This window comes from Ahaetulla prasina, chromosome 2, assembly GCF_028640845.1.
Source record: "Ahaetulla prasina isolate Xishuangbanna chromosome 2, ASM2864084v1, whole genome shotgun sequence".
Taxonomy (NCBI): domain Eukaryota; kingdom Metazoa; phylum Chordata; class Lepidosauria; order Squamata; family Colubridae; genus Ahaetulla; species Ahaetulla prasina.
The window spans coordinates 143,738,515-143,764,642 of NC_080540.1; the positions used below are offsets into that span (position 1 = coordinate 143,738,515).

Below are 26,128 nucleotides of genomic sequence, written 5' to 3' on the forward strand. Positions count from 1 at the left end.
AAGGCTCCTGGATTGGGGCTGAAAGGCGAAAGCTGAAGCAGTATGCTCCGTCCCCTATTCAGATAGACCAGGTTGCCCTGATAGACCGGTCTCACTGGAAAAAAACACTTCTTCATCGCTATATTGGCTCTCTTTAATGAATAGTAAAGATGGGTAACGGCTGAAAACGTCTTAATTATTTTTGAAAGCTGCACAGCTCTAAGGGCCGGAAGGACCAAAGTCAGGACAAGACAGGCCAGTTACGATATAGATAGTCCTTGACGTTTGACAAATGAGCCCAAAATTTCCACTGCTAAGCAAGAAAGTTATTAAGTGAGTTTTGCCTCATTTTTCTTGCTTGTTAAGTGAAATCACTGCAGTTGTTAAGATTGTAACACAGTTGCAAAGTGAATCTGGCTTCCCCATTGATTTTGCTTGTCGGAAAGCTGCAAAAGTTGATCACATGATCCTGGGACATGCAACCATCAGAAATATTAGCCAGTTGTCAGCATCTGAATTTTGATCACGTGACTGCGGGAACGCTGCAACGTATGGCAGTATGGAAGTATGAAAATGTAAGTATGAAAAATGGTTATAGGCAGTGGTGGGATTCAGCCAGTTCGCACCACTTCTGGAGAACCGGTTGTTTATTTATTTATTTATTTATTTATTTATTTATTTATTATTTATATTTTTATATCGCCCTTCTCCGAAGACTCAGGGCGGTGTACAGCCAGAATAAAACAGTAACACAACAATTAAAACAGTATATCACTAAAAATCTAATTCAATTTGGCTAAAAAGTTAAAAATAATAAAATAAACATTATAAAATTCCTATAAAACCCCATTAAAATTCCCATTAGGCCAGCCCTGCTCGATGAAATAAGAAAGTCTTGAGCTTGCGCTTAAAGGTCCGGAGGTCAGGGAGCATGCATAGCCGCACAAGTAGTTTATTCCACAGGGCAGGTGCCCCCACCGAGAATGCTCTTCCCCTGGGAGCCGCCAGCCGGCATTGTTTGGCTGACAGCACCCTAAGGAGGCCCTCCCTGTGAGAGCGCACAGGTCGATGGGAGGCTATTGGTGGCAGTAGGCGGTCCCGTAAATATCCTGGTCCCAAGCCATGGAGCGCTTTAAAGGTGATAACCAACACCTTGAACTGCACCTGGAAGACCACCGGCAACCAGTGCAGCCTGCACAGGAGAGGTGTTATATGGGAGCTACGAGATGCTCCCTCTATCCCCCGCGCAGCTGCATTCTGTACCAGTTGGAGTCTCCGGTGCTCTTCAAGGGGAGCCCCATGTAGAGAGCATTGCAGTAATCCAGGCGGGAGGTAACGAGGGCATGAGTGACCGTGCATAAAGAATCCCGGTCCAGGAAGTGATGCAACTGGCGAATCAGGTGTACCTGATAAAAAGCTCCCCTGGCGACGGCCGTCAAATGTTCTTCTAAAGACAGCCGTACATCCAGGTGAACGCCTAAGTTGCGAACCAACTCCCTGGGAGCCAACGACTCGCCCCCACAGTCAGCGATGGAACCAGCTGACTGTGCCGGGACGCCGGTATCCACAGCCACTCTATCTTGGATGGGTTGAGTCAAAGCCTGTTCGTCCCCATCCAGACCCGGACGGCCTCCAAGCACCGGGACATCACATCGACGGCTTCGTTGGGGTGGTTCGGGGTGGAAATGTACAGCTGTGTATCATCAGCATACAGTTGATAACTCACCCCAAAACCACGGATGATCTCCCCCAGCGGCTTCATATAGATGGAGGACAGTGGCTTTCTGAGCAGTTTGGCAAACTGGTTGTTGGAAGAAATCGTTAGGGCAGAGAACCAGTTGTTAAATTACTTGAATCCCACGACTGGTTATAGGTGACTTTTTTCAGGGCCTTTGTAACTTTGAATGGGCACTAAATGAATGGTTGTAAGTGAAGGACTACTTTGATGGGCTCTCTTTAAATTAATAATAAAGATATCTAAGGGCTGAAAACTTTGAAAGCTGTATGGACCAAGATCAGGAACAAGAAGTTCGAGACCAGCCAGGGGAGTTACAAGAAAAGTGCCCAGATGTCAACCATCCGTCTTTCTGATAAAGGACCTGCCTACAATCTATGAAAGTGGGAAAAAGAAGCACAAGGTTTGGGACAGCTGTATTGCTGTTTTTCTGCTTTATTGTAACTTTTCTATCTTTCCTAATAATAAATAACCTTATCAAACAGCTGAGTCCTTGAATCTCCGCTGGGGACTCTTTGAACAGCGTCTATCACAAGTTTATTAAATACTTTAAGACCCAAGATGTGAGATAGAAATTCTGTACATAAAGCTGTTTCCCAAGAAAAAGACATTGATATGGATGTTTGAATGCTGTGATGTAGACTTTATTTGTAGAGTCTCCTTGGGTAAGGCTGGATTCTGAATTAGATGAGCCAAGAGTCTGCATACAGTCATGGAGGGATATAAAAAGTGATGGATGGATGAATAAATGAGCTACACCAGGAAAGAAAAGGTGACAATCATTCTGTGAGTGAATCTGAAGAAATAATAATGAGGTAAAAGAGAGAGGAAAAAATAAATATTCTATCAGGTGAGCTCAGTTTCTGATGACCAAATGGACATTTCTATGTAAGCTTTCCTGGCAACGTGAACTGAAGAGTTTATTATTATTTCAGTTCAAACGTGAACTGAAGACTTTATTATTTCATCGAGCGGGACTAGCCGAAGACATATTTTAGCGAAATTTTAATGGGTTTTAATCGGTTTTTGACCGTTTTAGTGATTCGGCCAGTAAATATTTAATTGTTTTTAAATATTGTTATCTATTATATTTATATTGTATTGGTGTGGGTATTTTAACATTGGCTGTAAACCGCCCTGAGTCCTCCGGGAGATGGTGCGGTATAGAAATGTAATTATAAATAAATAAATAAAATAAAACGGCGTAGACAAAAAATACCATGTTTCCCCGAAACTAGGACATGTCCGGATAATAAGCCCAATTGGGCTTTCGAGCACATGTACTAAAATAAGCCTACCCTGAAAATAAGCCCACCCACAAAATACCTAGAGGCATGTGCAGCTGCCGCGCAAACAATCGGGTCAGAGCCACTGCTGCCTGAGATCAGCAAGCCAGACGCACCGCTGCCACTCAGGAGAAGAAGAGAGAGGAGGAACTGCGAGAGAGCCCATTTCTGACATTCTTCTCCCGAGCGGCAGCAGAACGTTCAGCTCCCCAAATCTGGCTTGCCGATCTCAGCTGGGGGAGTGGCAGGTGGGGAGGGGTGGGGCGTCGGAGAAGCAAGACACATGGAGCGAGACAGGGCTCCCCTTACCATCTCTTCTGCCCCTCTCACTGGGCACGGCAGGAGCTAGAAGTCAGGTAAGACACATGTCTTGCTTCTCTGCCGTGTTCCCCCCCCTTGCCCCCCCCACCTCGCTTCCTCACCTTGTGCTGTTTGCATGGAAAGTAACGAAAAAGCTGCCACAATTGCTGGAGACAGTGGCCTGAGCGGCACCGGCGAAGCAGCTGGTCGGCACTCTGGAGCCGAGGTTTAGGGATAAGACCCCTAATAATAAGGCCAAGGCTTATTTTTGGGTAAACACGGTTAAGAAAACAAGTCAACTTTAGAAAAAGATGATGAATCCTTGGTGCTCTCTGAGCTGGGTTGTTTTTTTGCAGACATTTCATTACCCAAACTAGGTAACATCATCAGTAGAATATAAACCACTAGAACACGGGTGTCAAACTCGCGGTGTCATGTTGTTAAGGTATCATCACGTTTTCCTCTACGCGGAGCTGTGATTGGCGTGGCCTGCGTGTGATGGATCCGGCCCAGGAGCCACCAGTTTGACACCCCTGTACTAGAATATAATGTGAGAGCAAACCACATTTCTTTCTAGCACTGAGGAGGTTACCTAGTTCAGGTAATGAAACATCTGCAAGAAAACCATCTCAGAGAGCAACAAGGACCTTCATTTTAACTCTGAGCTACAATGATTCTCTTTTCTCCCTTAGAAAAAGATGTCAGAATCCAAAGAATGCGGAAAATAAATCGACCTCAGATCTGAAATGGAAGTGTTTTCTTTGCTGTTTTGTCCTGATGTTTGGGTTGTAAGACTTGGAAGTCTTCCCAGGTGATGCTGGGAAGTCCTTTGAGCTTTCACCAAATTGCTAAGCCCAGAAATTCTCCCTATATTTTTATCCCTACCAAATCTCATTCGGTTTAGTGAAGATGAATTTGCTTTAGAAATTCTTTCGAGGGGAGAGAACAGCACTTTGCGGAAAGATTCAGAAATGGAGGCTGATGTTTCTGCCTTTCGTTTAGTTATGGTCATAAGTGCAGGTGAAATCCTTGCACTTTCTCTATATTATCCATTTCTCCTGCAGCTTCTCATAACTTCCATTAAATCCCAAGGGAAAAGTCTCATGAGAGAATCCGTTCCCTCATTGGGATTTTTCAATAATGTTATTGAAGTTTCTTTCGGAAACTTCACACCATTGTGGTTAAGGAGGAATCTTACTGTGGAGAAAGTATGGGAGAAAAACTAATCAAGGAAAGAAGCAACCTAGAACTAAGAAAAAATTTCCTGACAGATAGAACAATTAATCAGTGGGACAACTTCCCTCCAGAAGTTGAATGCTCCAACACTGGAAGAGATTGGACAACTATTTGTCTGAAATGGTATAGGGTTTCCTGCCTGTGCAGGGGGTTAGACTTGAAGATCTCCAGGGTCTCTTCCAATTTTGCTATTCTATTGTTTGGTTGTTTTCCTTCCCTGGAGAAACTTAGAGATTCCATCACTTAATATCTCTCCCTGCAAGTTCAGTGGAAAATTTCTTAAGGCCATTTGTGCTTAACCTCATTCTCAGCCAAAGTGAAATTATAGTTGTGAATCAGCACAACATGCTGAGCCATAATCAAATCTACAGAGGGGCCTCTGGTGGCTCAGGCTGCTAAGACAGTCTGTTATTAACACAGCTGCTTGCAATTACTGCAGGTTCAAGTCCCACCAGGCCCAAGGTTGACTCAGCCTTCCATCCTTTATAAGGTAAGTAAAATGAGGACCCAGATTGTTGGGGGGGCAATAAGTTGACTTTGTATATAATATACAAATGGATGAAGACTATTGCTAACATAGTGTGAACCGCCCTGAGTCTTCGGAGAAGGGTGGGATATAAATGCAAATAAATAAAAAACTCACATTATGGCTCTGCATAATGTGTGAATCAGACTAGAGTCTAAAAAAGGAAAAGAAAACGTGAATTATGGTGGGCTGCTGACAACCAGTTCGCCCAGCAACAAAAATGTGAGTAAGTGCGGCCTTCCGCGCATGCGCATGGCTTCAAAAACATGGCGATATAGGATGGGATAGCGCCGGGGCAGGTGAGCGGCCACCCGCAGGTCGCAACTACCAGTTTGCCCGACCCAGTCCAAACACCTCTGGGCTACCACAAAGAAAAGCGGGTCAACTTGTTTTCCAAATCACCTGAGGGCAGGACAAGAAGCAATTGATGGAAACTAATCAAGGAGAGAAGCAACCTGGAATTAAGGAGAAACTTCCAGTAAAGACAATTAATCAGTGGAACAGCTTTCCTCCAGAAGTTGTAGGTGCATCATCACTGGAGGTTTTTAAGAAAAGAGTGCAGGACCACCTATATGAAATGGTGTAGGGTCTCCTGCTTGAGCAGGGAGTTGGACTAGAAGACCTCCAAGGTCCCTTCCAGCTTTATTCTGATTGAAATGACCATGGTTATGCTGCAACAGTTCTAAGTGTGAAAAATGGTCATAAGTCACCTTTTTCAGCACCGTTGTAACTTCGAACAGTCACTAAATGAATGGGTTATAAGTTAAAGATTATCTATACTCATTCCATCCATCCTGGAGAAGAAAGCTATTTGTTTGCCTTTCTCCTCTTTTCCCCCTTTCTCTCTCTTATCCATTGCAGTTGATTTATCCTCTGCAATTTTCTTTTTTTGGGGGGGAGGCTTTTTTATTTGCTGCCAAATAAATAATCTGCCAAGATTATTTCTGTGCGGTCTGAGCAAGCCATTTGCCCTGGTGTGACTTAGCATTGCATCGTATTCTTTGGGTGCGAGACACTATTGATTATTCTGCAGCTGCTTTGTAATGCAATATATGGCCTTCATAAACTGGGTTGCCATTCAGAGAAGTTTAACAAGCTCTGTTAACGTTCGACTTGTCTGGGTTTTAATGCCGAGCCTCAAATAAAGCAAGAACATGTTTTGGAAGACTGAATTCTTATACACTAACGCAGAGATGCATACGGATTCATAAATTGTGTCCCTGACACTTTACGATCTCATAAACTGGAAGCAAAAGGCAGACAAACGGTCTTGAATCTCGGGGGACTAATAATTTAAATCACAGAGGCACAACTTAATTCAGGCTGCACTTACATGAAAATCTTCTTACCTGCATATCCTAAGTATCAGGCGAAAATGAAAAGCGCAAAAAGAAAGCGCAGTCAAGAAATCTGAAAAGAAAAATAAAGCAATCAAATCCTCTAACTCATTTTATATTCATGTCAAGAGCTGTGGCAAGCATCTGAAAACAGCTGAAGATCATTTCTGCAGTTGGCCTAAAAGGAGCTCAGCAAAAAAATTTTCAGGCCTTTGTAAATTTTGATAGCAGAAGTAAAATGGGCGAAGCTCAATCGTAATAGCTTTAGAAGTCTTTTAAGGCAAGGAACCAGAAACGGAGCATATCTTGGAAAAAGCAAGGAATCGCTGCATGCCCATTTCGTTGGGATCCTGGTTCAATTCCCTTTAACAACATTGCCTGGAGTTATGCTTTTTGGTCCAAGCCATGATATTTTTTTAACTATGATTTGTTGAGGAAGCCATCATGGCCTGTTTCATTCACAGGGCCCTGCCTAAGATGAGCATTCATAACCTGAAGTGGTTGAATTTAGACAGCATGCTATGGTTTAGGATAATGTATGAACTCAGCTGCCAATTCAAAGGTTGCACAAAGATTTCATAAAGCAAGAACCAGGAGTTCAGAATATTAATTCATCCATCCATTCTTGGAATATATATGGCCTCCCACTCACTTTCAGTGTCTCTAGGCAATTTACAAAAAATAAACCCAATATACAAACAGTAAAAACAATAACTCCCCCCCCCTCTGGTGACCACAAGCAATCAAACAAGCCACTTGATAGGATCCAAACTGGGTCGGTCACCGGAACCAGAAGTTTTGTCTTTCAACAAAACTTTCGGACTCGTGCTGGAGCCAGAGAGAAGTTCCCTGAAGATGGGCTCCAACACAAGTCCAAAAGCTTGGAAAACAAAACCTCTAGTCAGGGTGACCAACCCAGATTGGATCTTGCAACATTATCTTGGGACATGTATATTTACCTTCTCCACTTGATAGGCTCCATCCCACTCTGGATTCCCCAGGCCCCTTGGCAGAACCAGGTCTTCAGGCCTCTGTCAGAGTGGGACCATCAGTCTAATTTCCATGTTCCAGAGGGAGGGAACCACCACAGAGAAGGCCCTTCTTCTGGTTCTTCGGTGGGTCAGATGGATTTAACTGGGAGAAGACGGTCCTTCAAATAACTTGGTTCCAAGCCATGTAAGGATTTAAAGGTGACAACCCGCACCCAGAAGCAAATCGGCAGCCAAGGCACCTCCCTCAGGAGAGGTGACACATGTCACATGTTGCAGGGTCTATGCAGAGTTTTCAAAGATATATCAGGCCATCCAGCTTGATTCTAATGTGATTTATAAGTACAGCCCGCTGTTGTGATAGATGCCTATTTACTCCCACACAAACTTCTATAAATTATTTGGAAACAAGCAAAGCTTGCTTACAATGAAAATCTTGGTGCATGTTTAGAAAGAAGTGAGTCTTCTGTTATCTTCCATATAAGCTACATCTAGGGAAATAAACATAGCTTCGCAGCCTGCATCAATTAGCAGCATTCAAATTAATTAAATTGGCCTGGGTGATATTGGATTATTTGAGCATTGGTTTCATATAACAGCTCCAATTCCATATTTTTTCCATTTGTAAGCACTCTAGCTTCCTCGGCACCAGGGTATCCAACTTTGGCAACTTTTAAGGCTTATGAACTTCAACTCCCAGAATTCCTCAGCCAGCATGGGAATTCTGGGAGTTGAAGTCCACAAGTCTTAAAGTTGCCAAGGTTGGAGACCCCTGCTCAGCACAATTTACCTAAGCCTAACAGAAATAAACCAAGTCTAGATATGGTGGGACATCACTTTCCTATACAAAGATATTATCAGTTTTGTGAATAATATAGATCAGGGGTGAAATGTAAAATTTGTTACTACCGGTTCTGTGGGCATGGCTTGGTGGGGGAGTAATGTGACTGGGTGGGCATGGCCAACCTTTTTTTTTTTTTTTACTTTATCGGCCGAAGAGGTTGTAGAAAAAATGCTTTTTAAAGCTTCTGATGATCAGGCAACTCAGCTGGGATCGCCAGAGGTTGTAGAAAAAATGCTTTTAAAGAGTTCTAACAATCCCAGCTGAGTTGCCTGATCGCCAGAACCTTTTAAAAGCATTTGTTTACAGCCTCTTCGGCCAAAGAGGTTGTAGAAAAAATGCTTTTAAAAGATTCTGATGATCCCAGTTGAGCCGTGTGATCATCAGAGGCTTTTTTTTTTTACTTTATCGGCCGAAGAGGTTGTAGAAAAAATGCTTTTTAAAGCCTCTGATGATCAGGCAACTCAGCTGGGATCGCCAGAGGTTGTAGAAAAAATGCTTTTAAAGAGTTCTAACAATCCCAGCTGAGTTGCCTGATCGCCAGAACCTTTTAAAAGCATTTTTTACAGCCTCTTCGGCCAAAGAGATTATAGAAAAAAATGCTTTTAAAAGATTCTGATGATCCCAGTTGAGCCGTGTGATCATCAGAGGCTTTTTTTTTTTACTTTTAAAAGCATTTTTTCAGCCGAAGAAAAAATGCTTTTAAAAGGTAAAAAAACAAACCTGGTGATCGCGCAGCTCAACTGGGATTGTCAGAATGCTGGACATGCAGGGAGTTTTGCTACCAGTTCTCCGAACCACCCACCACCATCGCTACCAGATCGGGCAATCTGGTCCGAACCGGGAGCATTTCACCCCTGATATAGATGGAAATGATACTCTCTGGTTACATACGCCCATTATGTTAGATGGTGAAATGGGCAAACAGGACTAAATTCATCAGTGTTGGTGTGATACAGTTGAAGGTCAGAGTCTTCTGCCAAATTTTCTCAAATTATTTTTGCAGTATCATACATTGTCTTGTGTAATGGTCCCCTATACATTTGGAGGATGAACTGGGTTTGATAATTCTAGGAACAAGAATTATCTCACATGTAAATGGAGCATAGTTATAGGAGGAGAATTTAACTCCTGGGCCAATTCATAAAAAGCAAGTTGCTTTAGATTAAATTGGATGACTCATAGGTGGCATTTCCGCTGTCAGTACACATTTGTTATTCTTCTGCATTTATCTTGCGAAACAGCTTCCCTCCTACGTCCAAGCACATCTTCACTCCACTTTATGCCTCCGAAAATCATAGTTGCCTGCAAAAGTTTCTACTGCAACGATTGTGTTGTAGTTGTATCCACAAGAGCGTTCTCAGCCTTAGTGGGTCATCCTTAGATTGAGTTATGCTCAATTTTATGACCTTTTTGCCACTGTTGTTAAGTGAATCTTACAGTTCGTAAGTGCCCTAGAACAGGGATCTCCAACCTTGGCAACTTTAAGACTTGTGGACAGAATTCTGAGAGTTGAAGTCCACAAGTCTTAAAGTTGCCAAGGTTGGAGACCCCTCCCCTAGAATAAGCAGATTATCTGGATTCTTATCACTCAGATTGATCACATCCGGGTAGGGGACAAGTTTATGAACTGTAACTTTCTCATAAGATTCAGAATAGGGGTAAGTTGCTACAAGACAGATTAATAGGAAGAGGAAAAGGAGGAAATGTTTTCCAATTTAATTGCACAAATTAAAGTGGCAGAGAAATGATATAGTAAGCTATTGCTCAATTGCTAAAACTCAGTCATTTATGCTCCTTAGTTTTCCACTCCTAAGATTTTCTTGTGCTTAAAATACAAGCACATACACATATACATATGTATGTATGTATGTATGTATGTATGTATATATATATATATATAGAGAGAGAGAGAGAGAGCCTATGGTGATGTTTCTGGAGATTTGTAGGCAAACCCCAAAAAAGTCTTATACTTACCCACAATAAAGAGAAAAAACTTGCCATTTTTTTCCACCAGATTCCCCCTTTCCTTCCCTTCCTCCCCTCCCCCACATGACAATCATTATCCCATCAGAACTTTCTTTCTAGTTTGGAGGATTGGTCCCTACGTACTTGACTTGCTAGATTCAGAAGACAGCAAATGAAATTGACATTTAAAAAATTGCAGGTATCCTTCAATTAATGACAGCAACAGGGACTGGGATTGCCATTGCTTAGCAACGTGGTTGGAAAGCATTGTTGTGGTCCGTCAGCAGCCTACGGAGCTGGCAACGGAGTCGGACAGTGATGAGGCTGAAGTGAGGCCAGGGCCATTGGGGAATGAGGTACGGACTCCAGAGCCTCCAGAGACTAATAGTAGTGAGGCAGAGGAACAGGAGGAGCCTGTTCCTAATGCATGCATGAAGAGCTGCCAGAAGGCAAAAGCAGCTCAAGCAGAGAGGACAACTCAGGAGTAGGGCCAAGAGATGATTGGCCCCTCCCATAAGGCTTAAAACAGACCAGCACCGGTGTTTCAGCTTGCCGGAAAACAACGTTGTAGCTGCCTCCTCTGCTGCATGTTTTGGTAACTTCTGGACATTTATCAGGAAGGGCCTTTGGCAGTTTGCCTAATTGGACTCAGGTTTGTGATAACTGAAGAATTTATGTTTGGGAGGTCTTTGTTTTCCTTTGAGTTAAACGTCGCTGGGAATGAAGTAATTCCCAGCTGTTCGAATAAAGTTTATTTTATCACGCACTGAGTTTAATACTACCTACTTGGGCCTGGGTCACAACAAGCATGATGTCACATGTCCACATCACTTAGCTGTGGCAGTTGTGACACTTCTGGCTGCTGTTGTTGTTAAGCGAATCCCACATGGTCCCCACAAGCAAAGCAAATGGGGAGGCCGGTGGAAGTTTCCCATTGTTTCTACTAATAAGGGTTTAGGGGATGGGTCATATATCCCACTGTTTTTATTATTTTTGGGAAGAAATTAAGTGTTTTGCTTACTTCACACATTTTGCATGTTTCACATCCTTCTTTTGGGTGTTGCCCGCCATGAACACCTTAGTGCAAATTGCTGCGTTTTTCGCAGTAGTGGATCAAGGTGGATTCAGTGATGGGTTGCCCCCGGTTCGGACCGGTTGCCCACCGACCCCGACATCATCAGGAAGCTTCTGCGCATGCACATGCACAGCCCCGTTGCGAACCGGTAGTAAAGATAAGTAGAACCCATCCCTGGATGGATTCTACTCAGTGCCATTCCTCCAAATCTATTCATCTGACTACAATGTACAGGAGACGTACTGGCTGAAGCAGGAGACAGTGCCTCCCCAACTTCTCCACACATCCCCTCTTCCATGCCTGTGATCTGTCATCCGGGGTACTTCTGAATGTGGGCTTACCTCTCCTTTGAAAAGAGTGCTAAATTGATGTCCAAGAATTGCCCCACTGACAACCATGGATGCAGGATGGCACACGTGGAAATTCTGTACCTCCAGCCTCTTGTGGGGGGGGGGGCGGGTCAGGGAACTTGTGAGTTGCTTGCACATGCTTTGCAAGTATCTGTCTACGCTTCTCCATCCCCATCCTCATCTCACTACTCTTCAAGAGAATGATTGGGAAGTAATGCTTGGTGGGAGGACAAAGAAAGTCAGAAGAATCCACCAACTTTCCTTTATTTGGGCCGTGGTGGCGCAGTAGTTAGAGTGCAGTACTGCAGGCTACTTCTGCTGACTGCCATCTACCTGCAATTTGGCAGTTCAAATCTCACCAGGCTCAAGGTTGATTCAGCTTTCTATCTTTCTGAGGTTGGTAAAATGAGCACCCAGATTGCTGGGCACAATAGGCTGACTCTGTAAACCGCTTAGAGAGGGCTGTAAAGCATTGTGAAGTGGCATATAAGTTTAAGTGCTCTTGGTATTGCTATTTGTCCCAGATTAAAACTACAACATCACGTAGTGCTCTAATAGGACTGTTTGGATACTGCAACAGCAAATTCTATGCTCAGGGAGAGAAAAAAATAGAAAAAACAGAAAAAGGGAGGTTTTGGAGAAGGTTCAGTTATGTGGGCTACCCTAAATATTTGTCGTTCTTCCAGGAGCCCTCTGTTAATTTTCTTTATGTGTTTGCATGACAGAGCTCACCAGGGAAGGTTACACCCAAAGCTGTTTGGAGCTAAAATTAATTCTCTCTAACCCCAGCACTAGGGCTGGGTAGCTGTATCTAGGCTGCAAGGATTCTGGGCGACCGCTAGATGGCACCACAGAGTTAGAGTTTTCTACTGTGGACCAACTAAGCTTTTAACGCAAATATGGCCTTCATTATTGCCACTGACACTGATGACACATGCAATTACAGGATTTATATCTCTCCAAGAGGTTGACAGATTATTATGGTTTAGAAAAAGGTCCGTGCCCTGTTATTTTTTTAGACATCTTTGAAACCACAAATGTCCTGAGCTATAAGCCATTCTCCACTTCTGATCATGGAGTACTTAGTGTAGGAAACCATTTCAGTTTTTTTTTCCAAATGTAATTGTACCCAGCCTTTATTTGTCTAGCAACTTCTGGCTCCCCTTAGCCTGTTCAGTTTATGACCTAGACATGGATTCAAGTAAAAATATAGAATGCACATCTGCTTACAAGAATCATAATGGCACCAAGGAATGGGTAAATCACCCACAGAGGGCCATTTCTCTGGAACTTGCTTACCTGAATCATAAAGCGGATTTGCACCGTGGATTCCCAACTTCTGAGAAGAGCTGGGGCTGCCAACTCTTATCGTCCATTTCTGAAATGTCCGGCAAACTGAAAGGAAAAGAAAAGAAAAAAGGACAGAGCGATCTTGGGTTAATGGATTCCAGCCTAATGCAGGAGGAGTCTGATATAAAGGAGCCCTAGTCAAGATGCAACTCTTAGACAGACAGTATATTATGCCATTGTTTAGTTTGCTTGGCAAGTTTTTAACCCTATGTTAATCTCTCAGACACACAGGGTGAGATGGACAGCCATCTAAATCGAATGAATGAATGAATGAATGTTTTCTAATGCAGAACTCCAATTTTTTGGAGGTTTGATGTAAATCAGTAGCCAGGAGTGAAGCCAAAACAAAATATGAGGAGAGTCTCTAAATCTCTGTCTTGTAGATACCCCATATTTCTATATCCACAACTGCCTTTTTCTTTCTGACACCTTCTTTTTCTCTGTCCGGAAAATTCCATAGGAAAGAACGACCTTTGACTCCCATAGGTGTTAGAGGAAAGGTACTTTTACTAGAGATGCTGAGTGCAGCGTGGATGAGGCAAGCTCTGAGGAAAAAACGTGCGAAAATCATACATTGAAAGCAATCCTCAATGCCCAAAACCTTCCCCACTGGGAGAGCAGTCCAATCATGTCTCATTCTGATGTTTTGGGAATTTGGTGCCTCAGGCACCAATGCAAATCTATTTCCCAGGACTGGCATCCTTGAAGCTCGACAGATGGCTCGGTTTGGCACCTTTGGTTCCAGTTAATGTCAATACTCCCCAATTTCCCATAGCATTCAGATCACAAGCGGCATGAGGATGTATATACACTGCTACAGGGGTGAGGCGGTGATGTCACTGTAGGATTATCAATTGCGCCAGGTGGTTTTGGTTCCATCCATTTGGAAAGCATTTTAAACAATAATCTTTTAAACTACATAATAATACTCTGGGTAGCTCTAAGCTCACATATTCACAAAACCACATAGGTATTGCTGGTCCTCAACTAACAACCACAATTGATGCCAAAATTTCCATTGCTAAGCGAGGAAGTTGTTAAAAGATAGTTTTGTCTCATGTTAGGACATTTTGTCACCACATTTGTTAAGTGAATCATTGCAATTGGTAAATGAATCTTGCGGTCATTAAAGGAATCTGACTTTCCCCATTGACTTTGCTTGCTGGAAGCTGCCTGGGAAGGTTACAAATGACCCTGGGACACTGCAACCGACATAAATACATGCCAATTGCCAAGCATCTGAATTCTGATCATGTGACCCCAGGGATGCTGCAGCAATGGTGGTATTCAGCTGGTTCAGACCGGTTCGGGTGAAGCAGTAGTGGCAACCTGTGACCTGCCCCAGCACTATGCCTTCCTATTTAGCCACTTTTTCTAAGGCGCACATATGCGTGCAAGCTGCGTGTGTGAGCAAAGCGCATGTGTGGAAGGCCACGCGCATGCGCAGAAGGCGCGGACACACTCACATTTTCAATGCGTGGCGAACCAGTGATAAAAATCATGTGAAACCCACCTCTGTGGTGCAGTGGTTATAAGTGTGAAAACTGGTCATATATCACTTTTTCAGTGCCATTGTAACTTCGAACGGTCACTAAATGAATGGTTGTAAGTCAAGGAGTATCTGTACAGAATGTAAAACTGTGCCATCCAGACCAGTCCATGGCTTCTTTGCAATTCAGTTGTGAGCATGGTGGAAAGCAGAAACTGTAAACAAAGTTTTAGGAAATCTAACCGGCATTGTCTGCTGAAGCTAATAGGAACAGATGTGCTGCCAGCAACTGGGAGAAGGAAGTGAGGGAGGGAGAGAGATAGTAGCCAGACCCGTTGTTCACTTGGGCGAACATGGTTTGTTGCAAAGATGGCAACCTCCAGCCTATTGATTTTCTAGATCAGGGATGTCAAACTCGATTTCATTGAGGGCCGGATCAGGGTTGTGTTTGACCTCGGGGGCTGAGATCAGTGTGGCCACGTGTGGCTGGATGTGGCCAACTTGACACCACTCACGTTGGGGTCACCTGTGGTGGCCTAGGCGTGGCTGAGGCCTTCCTTCCTTCCTTCCTTCCTTCCCATCTTTCCTTCGTTTAGTTTGTCTTTCCTCTTTCCCTTTCTCCTTTCCTATCCCTTCGTGCATGCTCAAATGCAATAGGGGAAACACTTCTCCTTTTGTTTGGCTTTTAGTTTGTTTTGCTAGCCCTCTGCCAGCGAAAACAGGGCACGGGGGCCCATGTGTGGCCCCGGGTCCCATTTTCAGCCCCAACAGCCTCCTGCAACCATCTGCCAGTGAAAACGGAGCTTGGGAGGGCTGTACAGCCCTCACAGGCTCCGTTTTTGCTGGTAGAGGCACTGCGGGCCAGATGGTCCTTCACTGTTTTCAGGGCAGCCCTGAAGCCCAGATCTAAGCATCCCAGATTCAGCCCCCGGGCCTTGAGTTTGATACCCCTGGTTTAGGTTGAAACTTGGATATTGTTATGTATTCATGTTTGTACCTTTAAATATTTGAGCGGGAAATCAGCACGTTGCTGATTGGTCGAAGCCTCCACCAGAACTGTATAAAAGGAGAGGTTTTTCTCTCAGCCTGTTGCTGGGTTCACCCTATATTAAAGAGCTGTTGTCACTACCCTGGTCTCCAGCCTCGTTACTTCCCGAACTTAACATTGGCGACGAGGATGGGATCTGCCGCACCGAGAAACGCGACAAAGGGGACCGAGACGAATGCGGAAGCTGCGGGGGTCAACACCAGCGCCAACGCTGCAAGTTTAAAGACGCGACATGTCGGCGGTGTGGGAAGAAAGGGCACCTAGCTCAAGTTTGTCGAGCGGCCCAACCTTCCCGCCGAAAATTCAAATCGGCCAATCAGAGCGGAATCGCAAGGCGCTCGATTGGCTCGAACAAAAAGGCGGATTCCAACCAAACAACTGTGGTCATAGGCCGCGCCTCGACCAAAGTGGAGAAGAAGATCTTCACCAAGCCGAAAATAGAGGGAGTACGGTGCCGGCTTGAAGTAGACACGGGATCAGCGATCACCATTATGTCCTGGGACACTTTGGCGAAGTCGCTGCCGTCCGTCGCGAAGCGCCACCTGCAAGCACAACGGCTACGGTGCACGACTACCAGGGAATCGCATCCCTGTTCGAGGACCACCTCCGTCCGAGTCGAGTACGGCCCACATAAAAGACCCTGCCCATCACGATCGTGAAGGAACTCTGCCCAGTCTGTTGGGACTAGACTGGTTTCGTGCCCTGGGCATGGAGTGACTGGCATCTACAAGTGACTGTAACCTGAAAGACATTCTCTTTAACGAGTTCAAGATGTCTTCAAGGACTGCCTGGGCAAGTACAAGGGGACCCTATTTCCTTCAACTTAGATCCCCAGGTAGCCCCCATTAGGCTTAAGGCGAGAAGAGTCCCTTTCGCCCTAAAACCAAAAATCGATAAGGAGCTGGATAAGCTCATTAATCAGGGGATTTTGGTGCCAGTCGACCACGCAAAGTGGGAGACGTAATCGTCACCCCATAAAACCGGACGGGTCAATTAGAATTTGCGCTGACTACAAGGCGCTTAACAAAGCCTTACAGAAAAGCGCTTACCCGGGTTCCAGTGGTGCAACATTTATTGCCCGCTTTGGGGCAAGGGCAAGTCTTAGCAAAGTTAGACTTGGCCCAAGCCTACCAACAACTGCCAGTAGACGCCCGCACAGCCGAAGCCCAAACGATTGTGACGCACAGGGGGCCTTCAAGTGCACCGATTGCAATTTGGGGTCAGTGTGGCACCAGGGCTGTTCCAAAACCTGATGGAACGACTACTGCAGGGGCTCCTAGGGTAGTTCCTACTGATGATGTCCTAATTTCAGGGAAAACATGGAGGAATTGGGGAGCGGTTAAGAAAGGTCTTGAGCATTTTCCGGACAGCCGGACTAAAAGTCAAGACAAACAAATGCCAGATCGGGGTCGAATCGTCGATTTCTTGGGCTACGGATAGACAAGAAAGGAATTCACCCTACTGAAAGCAAGGTTAAGGCAATTAGGAAGGCTCCAGCGCCCAAAAACAAAGCAGAGCTGCAGGCATTCCTGGATTGGTTAATTTTACGCGGTCTTTTAAAGAACAAAGCAACCGTATGGAACCGCTGCATAGGCTCTTAGGAAAAAATACTGTTTGGTCTTGGGAAAGTCAGAAAATAGGGCTTTGAAGCAGTAAAGAACCTGCTCTCAAGTGATAGCCTGCTCATCCAATATCACGACTCATTACCCTAGTGCTGGTTTGCGATGCCTCCCTTATGGGTGGGGGCTGTACTCAGCCATAGACTTCCAAACGGCACAGAAGCCCCATAGCTTCTACTCTAGAACGATGTCCTTCCTGTCAAAGACTACTTCAGCTTTAATAGCAATAATACAAGGGCAACCAATAGATTTAAACTTAATGTAAACCGCTTTAATCTAGATTGCAGAAAATACGACTTCTGCAACAGAATCACCAGTGCTTGGAATACTTTACCTGACTCTGTGGTCTCTTCCCATAATCCTAACAGCTTTAACCAAAAACTTTCTACTATTGACCTCACCCCATTCCTAAGAGGACCATAAGGGGCGTGCATAAGCGCACAAACGTGCCTACCGTTCCTGTCCTATTGTTTTTCTTTTCTTCTTCCTATATATGTTTATATGTGTATATACTATATAATCTTTTTGTATGATGTTGTGACAAAATAAATAAATAAAAATAAATAAAATAAATAAATAAATACTTAGTGTAGGAAACCATTTCAGATTTTTTTTTTCAAATGTAATTGTACCCAGCCTTTATTTGTCTAGCAACTTCTGGCTCCCCTTAGCCTGTTCAGTTTATGACCTAGACATGGATTCAAGTAAAAATATAGAATGCACATCTGCTTACAAGAATCATAATGGCACCAAGGAATGGGTAAATCACCCACAGAGGGCCATTTCTCTGTAACTTGCTTACCTGAATCATAAAGCGGATTTGCACCGTGGATTCCCAACTTCTGAGAAGAGCTGGGGCTGCCAACTCTTATCGTCCATTTCTGAAATGTCCGGCAAACTGAAAGGAAAAGAAAAGAAAAAAGGACAGAGCGATCTTGGGTTAATGGATTCCAGCCTAATGCAGGAGGAGTCTGATATAAAGGAGCCCTAGTCAAGATGCAACTCTTAGACAGACAGTATATTATGCCATTGTTTAGTTTGCTTGGCAAGTTTTTAACCCTATGTTAATCTCTCAGACACACAGGGTGAGATGGACAGCCATCTAAATCGAATGAATGAATGAATGAATGTTTTCTAATGCAGAACTCCAATTTTTTGGAGGTTTGATGTAAATCAGTAGCCAGGAGTGAAGCCAAAACAAAATATGAGGAGAGTCTCTAAATCTCTGTCTTGTAGATACCCCATATTTCTATATCCACAACTGCCTTTTTCTTTCTGACACCTTCTTTTTCTCTGTCCGGAAAATTCCATAGGAAAGAACGACCTTTGACTCCCATAGGTGTTAGAGGAAAGGTACTTTTACTAGAGATGCTGAGTGCAGCGTGGATGAGGCAAGCTCTGAGGAAAAAACGTGCGAAAATCATACATTGAAAGCAATCCTCAATGCCCAAAACCTTCCCCACTGGGAGAGCAGTCCAATCATGTCTCATTCTGATGTTTTGGGAATTTGGTGCCTCAGGCACCAATGCAAATCTATTTCCCAGGACTGGCATCCTTGAAGCTCGACAGATGGCTCGGTTTGGCACCTTTGGTTCCAGTTAATGTCAATACTCCCCAATTTCCCATAGCATTCAGATCACAAGCGGCATGAGGATGTATATACACTGCTACAGGGGTGAGGCGGTGATGTCACTGTAGGATTATCAATTGCGCCAGGTGGTTTTGGTTCCATCCATTTGGAAAGCATTTTAAACAATAATCTTTTAAACTACATAATAATACTCTGGGTAGCTCTAAGCTCACATATTCACAAAACCACATAGGTATTGCTGGTCCTCAACTAACAACCACAATTGATGCCAAAATTTCCATTGCTAAGCGAGGAAGTTGTTAAAAGATAGTTTTGTCTCATGTTAGGACATTTTGTCACCACATTTGTTAAGTGAATCATTGCAATTGGTAAATGAATCTTGCGGTCATTAAAGGAATCTGACTTTCCCCATTGACTTTGCTTGCTGGAAGCTGCCTGGGAAGGTTACAAATGACCCTGGGACACTGCAACCGACATAAATACATGCCAATTGCCAAGCATCTGAATTCTGATCATGTGACCCCAGGGATGCTGCAGCAATGGTGGTATTCAGCTGGTTCAGACCGGTTCGGGTGAAGCAGTAGTGGCAACCTGTGACCTGCCCCAGCACTATGCCTTCCTATTTAGCCACTTTTTCTAAGGCGCACATATGCGTGCAAGCTGCGTGTGTGAGCAAAGCGCATGTGTGGAAGGCCACGCGCATGCGCAGAAGGCGCGGACACACTCACATTTTCAATGCGTGGCGAACCAGTGATAAAAATCATGTGAAACCCACCTCTGTGGTGCAGTGGTTATAAGTGTGAAAACTGGTCATATATCACTTTTTCAGTGCCATTGTAACTTCGAACGGTCACTAAATGAATGGTTGTAAGTCAAGGAGTATCTGTACAGAATGTAAAACTGTGCCATCAGACCAGTCCATGGCTTCTTTGCAATTCAGTTGTGAGCATGGTGGAAAGCAGAAACTGTAAACAAAGTTTTAGGAAATCTAACCGGCATTGTCTGCTGAAGCTAATAGGAACAGATGTGCTGCCAGCAACTGGGAGAAGGAAGTGAGGGAGGGAGAGAGATAGTAGCCAGACCCGTTGTTCACTTGGGCGAACATGGTTTGTTGCAAAGATGGCAACCTCCAGCCTATTGATTTTCTAGATCAGGGGTGTCAAACTCGATTTCATTGAGGGCCGGATCAGGGTTGTGTTTGACCTCGGGGGCTGAGATCAGTGTGGCCACGTGTGGCTGGATGTGGCCAACTTGACACCACTCACGTTGGGGTCACCTGTGGTGGCCTAGGCGTGGCTGAGGCCTTCCTTCCTTCCTTCCTTCCTTCCCATCTTTCCTTCGTTTAGTTTGTCTTTCCTCTTTCCCTTTCTCCTTTCCTATCCCTTCGTGCATGCTCAAATGCAATAGGGGAAACACTTCTCCTTTTGTTTGGCTTTTAGTTTGTTTTGCTAGCCCTCTGCCAGCGAAAACAGGGCACGGGGGCCCATGTGTGGCCCCGGGTCCCATTTTCAGCCCCAACAGCCTCCTGCAACCATCTGCCAGTGAAAACGGAGCTTGGGAGGGCTGTACAGCCCTCACAGGCTCCGTTTTTGCTGGTAGAGGCACTGCGGGCCAGATGGTCCTTCACTGTTTTCAGGGCAGCCCTGAAGCCCAGATCTAAGCATCCCAGATTCAGCCCCCGGGCCTTGAGTTTGATACCCCTGGTTTAGGTTGAAACTTGGATATCTTTGGACAAATTATCTATAGGTAGTGCTCAATTTACAACCATTCATTTCGTGACCATAGTCACTGAAAAAAGTGACTTACGACCATTTTTTTTTGTATTTTTTTGTATTTTTAAAAAACAAACATACATAAAACCATCTTCAATCCAAGTACATTGCGTCGGTGGGTTGATCACCAATCCTTTGTGCAACTCGCCATATTTATTTCAATTAATTTATCTAATCTTGTATTTTATCAGTCTGATATGTATCTCAACACTATAATCAATTAATCTTTTAACTATAACATTTCATTCTCTCTCTTCAAATCAGCTTTTCTAAATTAATATTATACATCTTCAATTCCATTAAAAGTGACTTACGACCATTGTTCACCCTTACAACCATTGCAGCATCCCCATGGACACATGATCAAAATTTGGACACTTGGCAACTGGCAGGTATTTATAATGGTTGCAGTGTCCTGGGGTCATGTGATCCCCTTTTGCAACCTTCTGACAAGCGAAGTCAATGGGGGAAGCCAGATTCATTTAACAACCGTGTTATCAACTTAACAACCGCAGTGATTCACTTAACAGCTGTGGCAAAAGGTTATAAAATGCTGCAAAACTCACTTAACAACTGTCTCGCTTGGCAATGGAAATTTTGGGCTCAATCGTGGTCATTATTTGAGGATAACCTATATTAGTAACAATTCCTTCAAGGCGTTTTTTAATATTTGAATAAACAGAAGTTCTCTGCTTCATGTATTTCAGAAGACACCAGGTTTATAGAGAAGAGCGCAACCTAACCGTGGGTTCAGTGGTTCAGCTCAGACACGAGGCAAGCTGGTTTCAGTTCCACCTGGGGATCAACCGCCATGCCTTATATCCACGGGCCAGCCCTATGGTGGATCAACTCCTTAGGGACACACAGAAGTTTAGTACTATCAGTGCTGGTAAGTAATGCTTTGAATCCTTCTTAAAGGTGGGCTGAAATAAAAGGAAATAAGAGAATAGATTGGGAGTGGAAGGGACCTTGGAGGTCTTCTAGTCCAACCCCCTACTCAAGCGGGAGACCCTATGTACCATTCTGTCCAGAAGAAGAGACTCTCTGGTCTCTTCTTCTTCTTTTGAATATTTTTTATTTTATAAACAAACAAACATTTAATATATCAGTCATTCCTTCCATGTGACATCTCGGTGTTTTCTTCTTGGCTCCATCTTTTTATTGTTTCTTTTTTCTTCATTTCAATTTAATCTATTACAATTTTTTCACAGCTGTCTATCTCCCTCTGCCTCCGATGCAGAGCCCTCATCCAAGCTTTCCCCAGCCCCCAGTACAATATTCTAATTATACCATGTAATGGACATGCCCAGCAGCTAAAAATTATTGGAACAAAATTAAGATATGGTTAGAAGAAATGACTCAACAACGTACTGAATTAAAACCGGAGCTGTTCGCATTGGGTATCCTTCCAGAGAAAATTAGTAAAGAAAATATTTACTTGATTATACTTGTAATAACAGTGGCAAGAATTATTTTTGCACAAAATTGGAAAGCAGAGAAAGGGAAGGGGAAGTTATTTAAAAAAATTTAGACTATGCAGAAATGAATAGATTAACTTTGATGATTAAAGAAAGAGAGGACTCAGAATATTTTAAGATATGGGATCAATTTTACCATTGGTTAGAAAAAAGATATATATAGTCTCTTCTTAAAAGCTTCCAGTGATGCCCCCACAACTTTGAAAGGCAAAGCCATTCCACTGGTTAATTGTTTTCATTGTTAGGAAATTTCTAAATTTCACTGTTAGGAAACGTTAGGCTACCAGATCTGGGATGCAGAATTAATCCAGATGACCATTAGGATGCATGAAGAGTTAGAACCTCTAGAAGTCAACCACATAAAGTTCATATTCTTGAGCTTCATGCCCAGATCACGTATAGGGCTGCAAATCAATTATGAATAGTTAATTTCTTGGGACACCAACTTGCCTCCCAGGGTTGCATAGGGTCAGAAGACTTCGGATGTTTTAATTACACGTAAATGTGGTTAAACAATCTTAATTGTTGTCCTGATCTCATTAGGAGGGCAGGGCCAGGGAGACAAGTGATGTGGCCCACCAGCGGCCCGTAAAGCTGGCAGCAGAGCCAGATAGTGAGGAGGTTGGAGAGGAGCATGGGCCAGTCCTGGGGGCTGGGGAAAGCTTGGATGAGGGCTCTGCATCGGAGGCAGAGGGAGATAGACAGCAGTGAATCAGAGGAATAGCTGGAGTCCGTTCCCAGTGTGTACATGCACAGACCTGCCAGAAGACAAGAACAACTCAGAAAGTAGGGTCGACTTGGGAGTAAAGCCACATCTTGGAGGTGATTGGCCCCTCCCATAGGAAACAAAAGAGGAGTGAACAGGGAGGGGGCTTTTGCAGTTCATTCGATAGTTTCAACGGTGAAAAGTTCTGTTCATGACTCTAAGAGACTCTGTGCCAAGTTTTGTCTTACCCTGTGTTTGGAAACAAGTTACGTGGCAGCTTGCCAAGCAAAATAAGGTGTGTTGAGAAATATTCCTTTGAAAAACTGTTTGGACAAACCTTACTGACTATGAATGAAAATAATTCACAGTCGTATAAATAAAAGAGGTTTTGCCAGGACCAATTCCTGCTTCCTGCTTTTTAAGGGAGCCTAGGTCAGAACACTGTCATGACACGATCACACAAGTGATGTACTGTACACCGTCGGCTTCATGATATCGCTGACATGAGTTTACAAATTGTATGATGATGTCATTGGGGACATGCAATCATTGTGATTTCTCCCAGATATCTGTGCCCCTCCCTGCTCTTTGGAGAGCGATACCCAAGACAACATTCAAGTAAAGGGCTTTCAGTCTGAAGAAAAGCAATGTACTCTTATCTACAAGTAGTCCTCGACTTACAACAGTTCATTTAGTGACTATTCAAAACTACAACAGCACTAAAAAAAAGTGTCTTATGACCATTTTTCCACACTTATGACCATTGCAGCTTCCCCATGGTCACGTGATTTACATTTGGTTGCTTGACAACTGATTCATATTTATGACGGTTGCAGTGTCCCATCCAGGGGTCACATGACCCTCTTTTGCGACAAGCGAAGTCAACGGAGTAACCAGATTTGCTTAGCGACCACCTTACTAACTTAACCGCTGCAGTGATTCACTTAACAAACGTGGCAAGAAAAGTCGTAAAATGGGGCAAAACTCACTTAACAAATTTATCACGTAGCAACATAAATGCTGGGCTCAATTGTGGTCGTAAGTCGAGGACTACCTGTATTTCAAGAAGACTAACTTAATTCTCACAGCAGCAACTTCTGTTCTTGTAAAGGAGCAAACGCCTCAGTAGTGGCATATCGGATTTTTATTTCTTTTCAAAAAACCATCGAGTAGCATTAAACAAAAGGAAGCACACAGTCAGAAGGGAACCATGTAAGGGAATCTGTTCAAAAGGAAAATGAGAGTCCAGTCAGAAAAAGTGGGAAGAAAGATAATTTTTTGGAAGGGAAAATTCTGACTGGGAAACCTTTCTACCCCATACTGGTTTCCCTACTCTTCCCATTGTAGCACAGGGAGTCCCCGACTTACAGCTATTCATTCAGCAAGTGTTCAGAGTTAAAACGGCAATGGAAACAAAGTGACTTACAACCAGTCCTCACACTTACAACCACTGCAGAATCTCCACAGAGTCACACCAGAAGTGGGTTTCAGCAGGCTCTGACAGTTCTGGAGAACTGGTAGTGGAAATTTTGAGTAGTTCTGGTAGTAAAAATTCTGACTGGCCCTGCCCCTATCTATTCTCTGCCTCCCGAATCCCAGCTGATCGGGGTGGGGGGAATGGGGATTTTGCAGTAACCTTCCCCTGCCACGCCCACCAGGCCACGCCCACCAAGCCATGCCATGCCCACCAAGCCACACCCACAGAACTGATAGTAAAAGAAATTGAACCCACCACTGAGTCACACGATCAAAATTTGGGTGCTTGGCCACTGGCAGAGATTTGCAATGGCAGCAGCAGCCCAGGGGTTTTGTAATCGCCATTTGTGACCTTCCCAGCCAGCTTCCAACAAGCAAAGAAAATGTGGGCGGCCAGATTTGTTTAACAACCACATGATATACTGAACAACTGCAGTGATTCACGTAACAGCCATGGCAAAAAGGTTGTAAAATTGGGCACAACTCACTTTGACAACCGCCTTGCGTAGCAACAGGAATTCTGGTCCCATTTGTAGTCATAAATCGAGGACTACCTGTATGTGTGTGGGGGGCAGTGGTAGAAATGATTGGCTGCAATAGAACCGTCTTTGCTGGTTTTTACTTGCAGTGACACCTGAATGTTTCCCACAGGAAATGTCTTTGGGGAATTTGGGAGAAGCCACAATGATGTCGTGCTCCTGATGATGTCATCATACAAATAATTTGTAATTCAAGAACTCATTCATTAATTCGTTCATATATGTTCTGCCTTTATTATTTTCACAAATAACTCAAGGCAGCTAATACATCCAACACACCTTCCTCCGATTTTCCCCACAACAGCAACAACAACCCTGTGAGGTGAATTGGGCTGAAAGAGCAGGACTGGCCCAAAGTCACCCAGCCAGCTTTCAGGCCAAAAGCCGGATTAGAACTCCCAGTTTTCTAGCCTGGTGCCTTAACCACCAGACCAAACTAGTTCTCATAATAAACTCATATTTGCGACGCCGTGGTTTCTTTTTGCCAGCTGGTCCTGTTGTTCTCCTTTGGTCCCCTTCGCTGATCCCCCTTCCTGCGTGCCTAGAAGCTCGTAATCCCACTGTTAGCAGAGCATTCCCCTGCCTTCTACTTTCTACCTGCCTTCCTTGTAAGAAAACTTCCCAAGGTTTTCTTTTTCATTCCAGATTACAGCCAGGATGAGAAAGCTTTGCTCGGGGCCTGTGACTGCTCTCAAAGTAGGTGAAACGCTATTCTATCTGTTACAGCTTTTCGACCAATGTGTCACAGGAGTCCTTTTGCCGGTGGGGCTGATGGAGTTTTATTAACGAGATGTATGAGCCAAGTCCTTAGTGCTACCCTTGGGCTTTTTTTAGGGTTCTGTCTCACCCAGCCCTAAATGCTTAAAGGCAACTCTAGCGCTGTGGTGTAATTTCCCTTTGGAGTTGCACGGCTATTAAAAGGCCTACTGTGCAGTTTGTTGAACCGGTATCAGTATCTCTTCCTGACCTTGAACTGGATCTAAAGAGGCACCAGGATTTGAGAGAAATCTGTCAGGAGGGAGGGAGGAAGGAAGGACATGCCTTCATCCTTGATCCCCTCCTCAAGGAAATACAAGGCTCCTCATCCTGCTCTCAGACTTCCCTCACCTCTATAACAGTCTGTCAAGAAGTGCAAAGATGAGAGGCAGAAAGAGAGAGATTAAGAAAACGGCTGTGTCTCCCCAGCAGAAATGTTGCTTTTGCTAAATTGACTTAGCTGACTTTGAACCCTGCATTTCCCAGCTGGATCAATGACGGTGAATTCCTTTAAATATTTAAATACAGGCAGTCCTCGTCTTACAATGATTCATTCAGTGGCCATTCAAAGTTACACCCGCACTGAACAAAAGTGACTCATGACCATTTGTCACACTTATGACCATTGCAGCATCCCTGTGGTCATGTGATCACAATTTGGACGCTTGGCAACTGACTCATA

The 26,128-nt window shown here is 44.0% G+C and overlaps 1 protein-coding gene across 1 annotated transcript in view; it reads left to right on the forward strand.

Moving 5' to 3' along the window:
- Positions 1 to 26,128, forward strand: part of FAM20A (FAM20A golgi associated secretory pathway pseudokinase) — an 80,863-nt gene that overhangs the window by 17,143 nt on the left and 37,592 nt on the right. Inside the window, exons 2-3 of the mRNA XM_058165664.1 lie at positions 21,199 to 21,380; positions 25,336 to 25,386. Coding sequence (XP_058021647.1) covers positions 21,199 to 21,380; positions 25,336 to 25,386 — 233 coding nt within the window. The remainder of the gene's footprint in view (positions 1 to 21,198; positions 21,381 to 25,335; positions 25,387 to 26,128) is intronic.